Here is a 13,464-nt window from a genome sequence, read left to right on the forward strand (position 1 = left end):
TTGCAAAGAGTCGTATTTGACTGAGAGACTGAACAACAACAATACTACTATATAGCTAAAGCAAATGTGTATGGAGTGGTACATTCACTGATAGTCTCATCTCTGACAGTTGAATTATAACCAAGTTTTTCTGATATATATATATTTTAATATGCTTTACTTTGCGCTCATATATATAAATTCACAAAGTCTTTTATGACCTTTTCATTGGATATGGATTCCTTTATTTACTATAGACTTTCAGAATGTTCCCGAATTCACTTTGCAAGAAATATACTACAAATTATTGATCTTCTATATGTATTATAGGAAAATTTTCTTAATACTGATTCTGAAAAGCCCTGTCCTTACAACATTACTAACTCTTATAGACTCAGCTTATTCAAGACTTTAATTCTCAATGTACAGCATAAATAGTTAAGTTATTGGTTGAATTTTGTCAGAGATAAATTGTGTGTCTCAACATGGAAACCTGGTATATTCTCATGTCCACTTTGCTGGTCAACTAGTAGGTAAGAAAATACATTGAATATAGGCTTTCCAAAGTCCTTGTAGTTTCACTTCAATATTGGTACTTTGAGAAAAGTTTTATAGCAGAAAATAATGTACTTATAAAAAGTACATTTTTTTAAAATACTCTGGTCAATAAAATGACTTTCAGGAAATACATCTTATATATAACTATCTCTTGCATTTATAAAATACTTTATAATTTTTCAAAAAATTTTCCAATAAATAACCACATTCAAGCCTGACCTCAAAATTATTAAGTAGAATAGAAATCATTATCACCATTCACTGAAAAGGTATTTGAGAGGGAAAAATAAAATTTATATAAATGATCTGTTTTATGTAAAATGTGTTAATTTGTGACCAAGTCAGGACGATTATCCTGATCTCTTAAGTCCTAATTGGCTTTTCTTTCCACTGTAATGCCTAAAGTGATTGATAAGAATCTACTAGACTAGTGAATAAAATGGCAAACATTTATGTTCATTATGCTATAGGCATTCTCTTAAATCAGAAAGATATTTTCCCTGAAGGACCCTAAGTCTGGTTAACAAAGAGAAATAGTACAATGTAATATATGAATATGTGCTTCCCAGGTGGTGCAGTGGTAAACAACCCACCTGACAATGCAAGAGGTGCAAGTGATGCCAGTTTGATTCCTGGGTTGGAAAGATTCCCTGGAGAAGGAAATGGCAACCCATTCCATTAATCTTGCCTGGAGAATTCCATGGACAGAGGAACTTGGTGGGCTATAGTCCATGGGGTGGCAAAGAATCAGACACATCTGAGCACACAAAGTGGTACTATATATGAATATAAAGTTTTGTGACAGTTATAAGAGAAGGAATGGTGAGAAAAGACCTCATGGAAATGGTAGAGATCTGTTTTTAAGAAAGAGAATTCACATAATCAGAGACAAGAGTGTTTGACATTTTCAGAGATTACATGATTTTAGCAAAGGCAGAATGCTAAGAATACATAGTGTGAATTCCAAGGAGAGTATGAATCCCATTATAGTAGGAATAGAAAACAAAAGAAAGCAAACAAAACATAACAAAAACAAAAATAAGTAATATGATACTGAAAAAATAGTGTGGGCGTTTTGGTAGATGGTTTGGATTTACTAGCAAAGGCATTTGGAGTTAATTTGCAGGTGAGTCATGAAGTTTTGAGTAGGAGAGTGAGATTTTATAATGAAGTAGTATTTATAGGCAGGCTTCAACTGTACATGAACCAAGAATTTTCAGATGTTCAAGCTGGACTTAGAAAAGGCAGAGGAACCAGAAATCAAATTGCCAACATCTGTTGGATCATCGAAAAAAGTAAGAAAGTTAAACAAACAAACAAACAAAAAAGCACACCTACTTCTGCTTTACTGACTATGCAAAAGCCTTTGTGTGGATCACGGCAAAATGTGGAAAATTCTGAAAGAGATGAGAATACCAGACCACCTTACCTGCCTCCTGAAAAAATCTGTATGCAGGTCAAAAAGCAACAGTTAGAACTGGACATGGAACAACAGACTGGTTCCAAATAGGAAAAGGAGTACGTCAAGGCTGTATATTGTCACCCTGCTTATTTAACTTATATTCAGAGTACATCATGCGGAATGCCAGGCTGGATGAAGCACAAGATGGAATCAAGATTGCAGGGAGAGATATCAATAACCTCAGATATGCAGATGACACCACCCTTATGGCAGACAGTGAAGAAGAACTAAAGAGTCTCTTAATGAAAGTGAAAGAGGAGACTGAAAAAGTTGGCTTAAAACTCAACATTCAAAGAACTAAGATCATGGCATCCAGTCCCATTACTTCATGGCAAATACTGGAACAACAATGGAAACAGTGAGAGACTTTATTTTTCGGGGCTCCAAAATCACTGCAGATGATAACTGCAGCCAGGAGATTAAAAGACACTTGCTCCTTGGAAGAATAGCTATGACAAACTTAGGCAGCATATTAAAAAGCAGAGACATTACTTTACCAACAAAGGTCCATTTAGTAAAAGCTATGGTTTTTGCAGTAGTCATGTATGGATGTAAGAGTTGGACTACAAAGAAAGCTTAGTGCCGAAGAATTGATGCTTTTGAAGAATGGTGTTGGAGAAGACTCTTGAGAGTCCCTTGGACTGCAAGGATATCAAACCAGTCAATCCTAAAGGAGATCAGTCCTGAATATTAATTGGAAGGACTGATGCTGAAGCTCCAATACTTTGGCCACATGATGCAAAGAACTGACTCACTGGAAAAGATCCTAATGCTGGGAAAGTTTGAAGGCAGGGGGAGAATGGGATGACAGAGGATGAGATGGTTGGATGGCATCACCGACTCAATGGACATGAGTTGAGCAAGCTCTAGGAGTTGGTGGACTGAAGTGAGTATTTATAGAAAGAATAATCTCTTTGCAGTGCATAAAATGGATGATCAGTTTAGAAGTTAAATGAACTTAAAAATAATCAATATTAATAAATATAAGAATAGTATAAAAATCTATGAACAATGACTATGAAACTTTAAATTTATAAACACACCCCATGGCCTTGTCAAAGTACCACCTTTCCAAATAACCTACAAAATTAATTGGGTATGTTCAATGTTTTGTGTAATATAACAACAATAACAGCAACAATAAAACTTGGTTTGCTAACAAAGTATGATTAACACTCAAGGGAAAGTGTACTTTGAAAACTCAAATATGCTGTAATAAGTTACAGAAGCCTTTTTGGGAGATAAAAGGACACACATAGCAAAAGCATATAGACATACAACTAACATATGGATAGAAGAAAACTGTGGTTGATGTTTTAAATTAGAAGAATACACTTGAGAATTCACTGACTGATTTTGACAGAGGACTTCTGACATCTCACAAGTTGATTCTAATCACTAGTGATGTGTTATTGGTTATTTTTATATTTAATTTAAAAGTTATGCATATTTTAAGGCAAAGTAGGTAACAAAAGCTTTTAAATTAGTACTACAGGAATCAACAACAATATAATGGAATGAAAGATGATGAAAACTGTTTTCATCAGGAAGAATCACAAAATGTAAAAGTAGAATTTTAGAGGTTTGTAACTTTTCATTGAACAGAATATATAAACTTCCTCATTACAAATGGCCTCTTAAAGGAGGTATTTAACATTTTACCACTGTACTTTGGCCGTTCAGAAACCTAGCTAAGTCTAAAATTGCCAGTAATTCCATAACGTCACCTAGGCCAATCCCTACAAGCCTTTCTGTCAAGAGAACAAGGAACCAAATGGAACTTTGTTTTGGAGGGAGCTCATTGTAGCAATTCTGTAGGCAAAAGCTAGGCAACATAAAAACAGTGTAGCATATTGCATAAGAGCATGAGCTCTTGAGTCAGATTGCCTGCCATTTAATAGCTATGTGACTTTTGGCAGTTTGCTTAGACTCTATGTTACTCAGTTTCTTTGTATATAAAATGGAGAAAAATAAATGTATAATATAGAATTTATTGTATTAGCAAAAATATTAAATCATCACTTATAAAGTGATTATGATAGTATACAGCACACAGTAAATACTCCATAAGTTGTAGCTATTATTATAATATTATTTAGACCTACATTTCCTTTTTTAAAATTAATTTACTTTAATTGAAAGCTAATTACTTTATAATATTGTAGTGTTTTTTGCCATACATGGACATGAATCAGCCATGGGTGTACATGTGTTCCCCATCCTGAACCCTCCTTCCACCTTCCTCCCCATACCATCCCTCTGGGTCATCCCAGTGCACCAGCCCTGAGCCCCCTGTCTCATGTATCGAACCTGGGCTGGTGGTCTATTTCACAAATGATAATATACATGTTTCAGTGCTACTCTCTCAAATCATCCCACCCTCGCCTTCTCCCACCAAGACCAAAAGACTGTTATTTACATCTGTGTCTCTTTTGCTGTCTTGCATATAGGGTCATCATTACCATCTTTATAAATTTGATATTTTAATATACTGCATTGGTGTTTTTCTTTCTAATTTACTTCACTCCATATAATAGGCTCCAGCTTCATCCACTCATCAGAACTGATTCAAATGCATTCTTTTTAATAGCTGAGTAATATTCGATTGTGTATATGTACCACAGCTTTCTCATCCATTTGTCTGCTGATGGACATCTGGTTGCTTCCCTGTCCTAGCTATTGTAAACAGTGCTGTGATGAACACTGGGATACATGTGTCTCTTTAAATTTTGGTTTCCTTGGTGTGTATGCCCAGCAGTGGGATTGCTGGGTCGTATGGCAGTTCTATTTCCAGTTTTTTAAGGAATCTCCACACTGTTCTCCATAGTGGCTGTACTAGTTTGCATTCCCACCAACAGTGTTAGACAGTTTCCTTTTCTCTGTACCCTCTCCAGCATTTATTGTTTGTAGGCTTTTGGATCAGAGAAGGCAGTGGCACCCCACTCCAGTACTCTTGCCTGGAAAATTCCATGGATGGAGGAGCCTGGTAGGCTGCAATCCATGGGGTCACTAAGAGTAGGACAGGACTGAGCGACTTCACTTTCACTTTTCACTTTCATGCATTGGAGAAGGAAATGGCAACCCATAACAGTGTTCTTGCCTGGAGAATCCCAGGGACGGGGGAGCCTGGTGGGCTGCCATCTATGGGGTCGCACAGAGTTGGACACAACTGAAGCAACTTAGCAGCAGCAGCAGCAGCAGCAGCAGCAGACTTTTGGATAGCAGCCATTCTGACTGGTGTGAAATGGTACCTCATTGCGGTTTTGATTTGCATTTCTCTGATAATGAGTGATGTTGAATACCTTTTCATGCGTTTGTTAGCTATCTGTATGTCTTCTTTAGAGAAAAGTCTGTTTAGTTCTTTGGCTCATTTTTTTATTGGGTCATTTATTTTTCTGGAATTGAGCTGTAGGAGCTGCTTGTATATTTTTGAGATTAATTCTTTGTCAGTTGCTTCATTTGCTATTATTTTCTCCCAATCTGAAGAATGTCTTTTCACCTTGCTTATAGTTTCCTTCGTTGTGCAAAAGCTTTTAAGTTTAACTAGGTCCCATTTGTTTATTTTTAGACCTACATTTCATTGAGTGTTTCACTGGTAACAGTTGACAGGCCATGTAATTACACTCACAAAGCATATGGAATGGGAACTTTCAGTATTTCTGAAAAGTAAACTTTTTCATTGTTCTAGAGATAAATTTAGTGATTACATCAATTATTTCTTTTTATATACCCTTAGGTTTACATCTCTTGTGAAGAGATTGTAAAGAGGTAAATTGAGGTGTCATTATCACACACATATGGCTTTTGCTTACATTCTCATTTAGACACATACAGTTATCAACTTCCAAACAAAAGGCACTTCTAAAATGTATGGAACAGCCAGAACTTATAAACATGACTGATGGTAATACTTTCTGAATTAGATGTTAATTAGTGCCTCTTTTGGTCTTTCCTGGTGGCTCACACAATAAAGAATCTGCCAGTAATGCAGGAGACTCTGGTTCAGTCCTTGGGTCAGGAAGATCCCCTGGAGAAGGGAATGGCTACCCACTCCAGTGTTTTGACCTGGAGAATTCTATGGACAGAGAAACCTGGTGGGCTACAGTCCATGGGGTTGCAAAGAGTTAAACACAACTGAGCGATTAACACTTTCTTTTTTTTTTTGATCCTCATAACTTAGCTTTTAATGATGAATAAACTAAATTAGGACTTCATCCACATTTTCTCCTAAAAGGTGGCTACTTGATACTGCATAACTCCGATTTTGCAAGAAAAATGTAGGATTTATTTCTGTCTTTCAAATATTTTATTATAACACTGATAATATGAGGTTCCTATATACTTATAATCAACCGTGTATTTTTGTTATGTAATAAATCAATATTATAATTTATATATGAGAAAATTCCAAACATTTGTTTACATGTCTCAACTGAAGACTGAGCTGGTTAGATAGAATAATTTCTTATTTCTTAATATGATATATTCTGGTTCATGTTTTTTGGGAACAGAAGTGAAGAATTTCTGGATATCACCTGTAAAGTTGCTGCTATTTAATTATCTAAACAATTTTATTTTTCTTGTACTTATATATTATTTGATGTTTCCAAAATAAATGACAGGATCCGGTAAGAGAATAACTATATTAATGTGGTAAACTGGTTTTGTGAATGCAAGAGTAGAAGTTGGAAGAATTTAATTACTTTATGATCTTGTCAGAGGGGCCAGAAACACTATAGGACATAGTGCTTGTGTATTTATATCCCTGGAAGAGTAAATGATCCCATATAATTAGGACTGGATTATAAGGTTTCCTTTCCTTTGGCAGAAATAATGGATTTAGCAGAATAAAAATATCAGAACCCACTGTGTTAATCAAAATTTGATTTCAATTTTGTTTTTCTATTCTCTAAACCTAGTGGATGACATAATACCTTTGGTTTACTCATACTTTATCATGTTTTTCTGGCTTGGCCTTACGGTATAGGACATTGACAACCCATTCATTCATCCATCCATTCATCTATACCTACATACATTCAATCACATATTCATCCATCAACAAACATTACATTCCTACAACGTGAAAATTACTATGGTATTTGCTGTAATTACAAACATCAATAATAAAAGATGGTACAGACTGACTAGAATGCAGTGTGATGAGCTGTTTGAAAGTATTATTTACAAAGTGCCACATGACCAGAAAGAAGAAGCTACTTAGTTCTACCCAGAGGTGTCAGGCAAGATGTCACAAGAGAAATGACATTTGAATTTAATGTTGAAGAATACATAAGAATTAACTGGTCTGACTTACCTCACAAAGCACAATATTCCTGAGGTCTATTCACCTTGCTACAAATGGAAGAATTCATTTTTTATAGCTGAGTAATATTTTGATGTGTACACACACATACACACACACACACACACACAAAGTTAGCCAAAAAGCTCATTCAAGTTTTTCCATGTTACCAAAAGAATCTGTCTGCAATGTGAGAGACCTGGGTTCGATCCCCTGGAGGAGTGCATGGCAACCCTCTTCAGTATTCTTGCCTGGAAAATGCCCATGGACAGAGGAGCCTGGCAGGTTACAGTCCATGCAGTCACAAAGATTTGGACACAACTGAGAGACTTAGCATAGCAAAAAACCTGAATGAACTTTTCAGTCAACTCAATATGTATATACCATATCTTTATCCATTCATCAGTTGGTGGGCGCTTTGGGGGTTGCTTCCATGTCTTGGCTATTGTAAATAGTGCTACTATGAACAATGAGATGTATGTTTCTTTTCAAAGTAGTGTATTCACTTTTTTTTTTTTCCCCCATATATATACCCAGGAATGGAATTGCTGGCTTATACATTAGTCTTATTTTTTTTTTTTTTTTTTTTTTTTAAGGAACTTCCATACTATTTTTAACAGTGGCTGTGCCAATTTACACTTTCACCAGCAGTGTACAAGGGTTCCCTTTTCTCCATATTCTGGCTAACATTTGCTATTTGTAGATATTTTGATGATAGCCACTGACAGGTGTGAGGTGATAACTCATTGTGGTTTTGGTTTGCATTCCTCTAATAATTTGTGATGCTGAGCATCTTTTGATGTGTTTGTTATCCACATGTATGCCCTCTTTGGAAAAATGTCTGTTCAAGTCTTCTGTCCAATTTTTCATTGGGTTGTTTTTTTGGTAATGAATTGTATAAGCTGTTTGTATATTTTGGATATTAACACCTTGTTTATCACATAATTTATAAATATTTTCTTGCATTCCGTGGGTTGTCTTTTCATTTTGTCAATGATTTCCTTTGCTCTGCAAAAACATTTAAGTTTAATTGGGTCCAATTTGTTTATTTTTGCTTTTATTTCCTTTGCTTTAGGAGAAACAGCCTCAAAATATTGTTATGATTTATGTCAGAGAGTGCTCTGTCTTTCTAGGAGTTTTATGGTGAATGGATCTAGAGAATTTTATGCTTAGTGATATAACTCAGGCAGAGAAAGATAAATACTGTATCATATCACTTACCTGTGCCATCTTAAATGTAATACAAGTGAATGTATATAATCAGACAGAAACAGACTCACAGATATGGAAAACAACTTAGTGGTTATCAGTGGGGAGAGGGAAAAGTGGAGGGGCACATTAGGAGTACAGGATTAAGAGATACAAACTAATAAGTATAAAATAGGCACAAGGATATATTATATAGCATAGGGAATTATAGACATTGTCTTATAATAACTTTTAATGGAGTATAATCTATAAAAGTACTGAATTACTGTGCTGTACACATGAAGCTAATATAGTATTATAAGTCAACTATATTTCAATAAAAAAGAATCACTCAGAGAAGGGATTGGAAGGGAATCTGAACACTGAGAAAAATATGAACAAAAATAATAGAGTGAGAATATATGAAATATTTAAGGATGTAGGAGTATTCTGGTACGGCTAGTAGACTAGGACAAGAGGCTGCAGGGATTGAAATTGGAAATTTGGTTGGTATCTTATTTTGAGGGGGTATTCTATCTTTAAGGGTTGTGTATATGCCATGCTAAGGAATAAGAACTGGAGAAACCAACTGAGAATCAGAGAAGTTAGAAAAAAATAAGAAGGTTACAGAAAATATAATTGTTACATGAAGTTTCAAGGAAAGAAGAGTCAACAGGATCAAAAATTGAATATTAGCCCATGTTTATGTGGGAAGGAAATAAAGACCACATATAGCCATCAATAGCACTCAGGCTGTTCGTTCAATAAATTATGATTACATAAATAAATGAATAAATACTGAATTGTTCTTGTAAGACTACTGAAATGGAATCTTAACTATAGTCCATAGCAGCATGATTCTATTTGAGTTCAAATAATATTGTAATAAAATAAATTATATCTAAATCCTTGAATTCAAACTACATATGGAATATTATTTAAGTGTTGAAGTTTCTGTATCTTTCCCCCCAATAGTTAACTTCTCAATATTCACAATGGAGAATTCAACCTACTCACCACTGATAGATGCTGAGTTGGAGAAACATAGTCAGGTCCATGTTCCATTGAGAAACTCACTGTTTCAGGCTCAAGGGCAATTGGCTAAAAGCAAAAGTGAAAATCCCATGAAATATAAAGCCTAATGTGCTATAAAAAGGAAGCCAAGATTGTTAAAGAAGGCCCAGACATCTTTATCAGCTTTTTAATATATTTGTGAACAAAAATCAGATCATAAACACTGCACATGTACAATGATGATTGTACAAACAGTTAACATTTACTGAGTACTTCCTATATGTCTGGCATTATTCTATGTTAATTCTGACTGTCACAACAATTTCAAGGCAGGTACTGTTCCCTAGCACATTTAACAGATGAGGAGACCAAGGTCAGAGAATTAAATTAACTTGGCCAAAGTCACACAGGTAGTAAGTACTGGAGTTGGGATTTGAACTCAAGTAGTTTGGTGCTGGATCCCACATGTTCAGTCACTAAAGAAAGTGAAAGCAAAAGTCTCTCAGCTGTATTTGACAATTTGTGACCCCATGACTATACAGTCCATGGAATTCTCCAGGCCAGAATACTGGAATAGGTAGACGTTCACCTTCCCAGGGGATCTTTCCAACCCGGGGATCGAATCCAGGTTTCCTGCATTGCAGGCAGACTCAATCACTAAACTAGACTAATAAATATAGAAGTCTAAATTTGTATTATAAAGATAATAATAGATTTATTTATTTAACAATCTTAATATAACACTACATGCTAGGTTCTATTTTTAGGTCCTTATGACTATTAAATCTCTTAGTAGTGTCATATTAATATTGTTTTACATAATATGGATATTTGGAGAAATATACTATATACAAATATGTTGGAAAATCTTAAATTTCATTCTATTCCTGGGTAGAAATGCGAGATTAGTACAATTCAAAAAGTGGGTACAAGTGGAAAGAAGAACTTGTCAAAAATGGGGCATTTGTATGTGTGAAAAATCGACTAGAGGGTATAGAGTTAGATTAGAAAATCAACTAGAGGGTAACTAGATTAGAACATCAACTAGATTAGATTATACCTATTACCACTTCAAAGCTGAGTATATTAACATCTAACATTATATGAAAAGCCTTGATCTTAACACAGTCTGAACACATCAGTTCATATCAGAATTAACAGCACTAAAAACTGTCAACGATAATATTATGAAGCAGATAATATTTGTCTCAGGTAATTTCCAATTACCTTTTCTTTTCACTTTTTTCCAGTATTAATTTCCTATGTCTTTTAGCATTCTTTGATGCATGGCATTTGGAGCCAGTGATTTTGAGTCCTGGCTCTGATTTTATAAGCTGTGTACCTTTGGGAAAATTAAACTCTTTAGAAATTAAACCCTAAAAATTAAACTGAATACCCTTTCCTTATTTGTAAAATGAAAGTGCTAGTCACTCAGTTGTATCCGACTCTTTGTGACCCCATAGACTGTAGCCCGCTAGGCTCCTCTGTCCGTGGATTTCCTAGGCAAGAATACTGGACTGGGTAGCCATTCCCTTCTCCAGGGGAATCTTCTCACCCAGGAATCAAACCCAAGTCTACATTACAGGAAGATTCTTTACCATCTGAGCCACCAAGGATGTCCCTATTTGTAAAATATGGATACTATTAATATCTTCCTCACATGGCTGTTGTGGAGATTGAATGAGATAATGCAAATAAAGTATTTTGTATGTGGGCTTCACAAACTCTAATACTTATCAGTATTTGTCTTCAGAATATGAAAGAGATCACCAAATATCATGTGTCAAGTAATAAAAAATGTTGGTGGGATCCTTGATGTAAAAATTGGGGAGTAAAATTTAAACATGCTTTTGTGAATTCAAGTCCATTTTCCTTGCTGAGTGAGTACCCATGACTTTAGAGTATTTCACTGAAAACTAACACAACCATAATGCATGTATAAAAAATAATTTTAAACTTTGTTGATTCTTTCCTACTTTGAACATTAGCTAGTATTGTGCTTTAACTTAGTTCTTAAAACTATCCTCAGTCATTTAGCATAAAGTCAGTTAAATTCTATCATACTTGTTGAAATTAATAGTTATAGTGACAATATCCCCTTTTAATTCTTAGCAGGGTTTCTCAAGAGAAAGTCTAAATGTGGATTGATTAGAGATAATTTGATAGGCTGAATACCCTTTAAACAGCTGAAATCAAAATTCATGGGTTATTGTTTTGACAAAGAAATCTCAGAAAGAAAAAGTAGCATTTCAACCATAATTTTATCAGATTTGATAAATTGTAGCCATGAACTAAAAATTGACTAAAATATAGTGAGAGAGTTGAAGACAGAAATTCACAGTTTTTACTACTCTGAGGTTGAATACTAAGAATAACACAGGTGACACTGGCCCTCAAGATGCAGGTGGATGCAAGAAAGGGACACTAACTTTAAATAGTGGAGTGGGCTACATTTTACCTTATTTCAGCTCAGTACAAAAGGGTCTTTCTGCACTTCAGATTTCTTTTGACTTATGTTGAAATAAATAATATGGTTTTAAAATCAAATTTCAGGTTTGTGTATGAATTGGAAAAAGTCAGAAAGGATATGCAATATATGGTTAACAGTGACTACTTCTGGGGAAAGGACTTTCATTTTTTACTTCCTACAACTTAAAAAATAATGTTGCAGTAAATAAAATCATTTGAATATAAACTCTAAAGTCTAATTTTATTTGATAAGGAATAAAATAACTCATATTCAGGCTAGAAACAAAGCATTTTAAATCTTAGTGTGCCATATGCAACTGTATACTATTATATATTATATGATATATAATATTATATATTATATACAAAACATTTTATAAGTTTCATATTATAGCATACTACCTAATATCTTTATTCCACATACTATACCATATAATACAATAGTATATACCATATAATATATATAATTGGATTATAACAACAAAAATAAGCAGATATGTTTTTCCCTTATAGTAGCAGTACAATTTCAAGACTATAGATTAGTGCTTAAACATTTGTGGTTTTCATTTGGTTAGCTGACAAATATGTTTTTCTTAAAAAAAGAGCTATTTTTTCCCCTTTGCTTTAAATCTATTATGTTAACTAAGAGCATAGTATAGTAACACTACAGTACTAATAAAAGTTAACAAAATTCAGCATTTTTTTCATAATAGCTTGTTTCAATGTTAGTTTCTAAATTTTATCAGACATGTAATATAGTCAGTTACCAAAAATGTGCTTAAAGAGACAGTTTTGAAATCAGTATTGATGATATTTTAGTAAAAAGACACAGAAAACATTTTAAAAAGAACAAGCGATTTCTTGAGACTAGGAACTAGAGAGTTTTCACAAATCAACCGCTAATATTTCAAGGACAGAAACCATATGGTATTTATTTTTGTTCCTTATTCCTAGCCCATAGTTCAGTTCAGTTCAGTTGCTAAGTCATATCCAATTCTGCGACCCCATGGACTGCAGCATACCGTACTTCCTTGTCCATCACCAGCTCCCAGAGCTTGCTCAAAGTAGGGGCTCCATAAATGTTTGTTGAACTAAACAATAAAGTCAAGAAATGTAGATACACTGGTATAAAAGTAATTCATCATAAGAGTTAGGAATACTACAAGAAAGAAAAGTGCCATAAGAGTCAGGAATACTACAAGAACTTCTAATAATAGAAAATTAAAAAAAAAAAAAAATCTTGCAGTGAAATCTGAAAGAGAGCACCAACACCATATGGGTGCACAGAAAATGCTAAATGTTAATATATGTGTATATGAGAATGATATCCAAACAAAATTTAAGAGCTGACATGAGATGACAACCTAAATTTATCTCTTTGTAAATAAGAAGACACAGAGATAACATGCAAATCACTCAAGTTCATGCAGCAAAAGATATTATAAAGATAAAAATTCTAGTTACTACATATTCTGAACCAAATATGACA

At 34.2% G+C, this 13,464-nt stretch overlaps 1 protein-coding gene across 2 annotated transcripts in view; it reads right to left on the minus strand.

Annotated features, from left to right (window-relative positions):
* Positions 1–13,464, minus strand: part of LOC106701126 (uncharacterized) — a 466,625-nt gene that overhangs the window by 141,991 nt on the left and 311,170 nt on the right. For both annotated transcript variants that reach the window (XM_070365414.1, XM_070365413.1), the window contains exon 11: positions 9,510–9,593. In XM_070365414.1, the coding sequence (XP_070221515.1) occupies positions 9,510–9,593 (84 nt within the window). The remainder of the gene's footprint in view (positions 1–9,509; positions 9,594–13,464) is intronic.

This window comes from Bos mutus, chromosome X (genome assembly GCF_027580195.1).
Source record: "Bos mutus isolate GX-2022 chromosome X, NWIPB_WYAK_1.1, whole genome shotgun sequence".
Lineage (NCBI taxonomy): Eukaryota > Metazoa > Chordata > Mammalia > Artiodactyla > Bovidae > Bos > Bos mutus.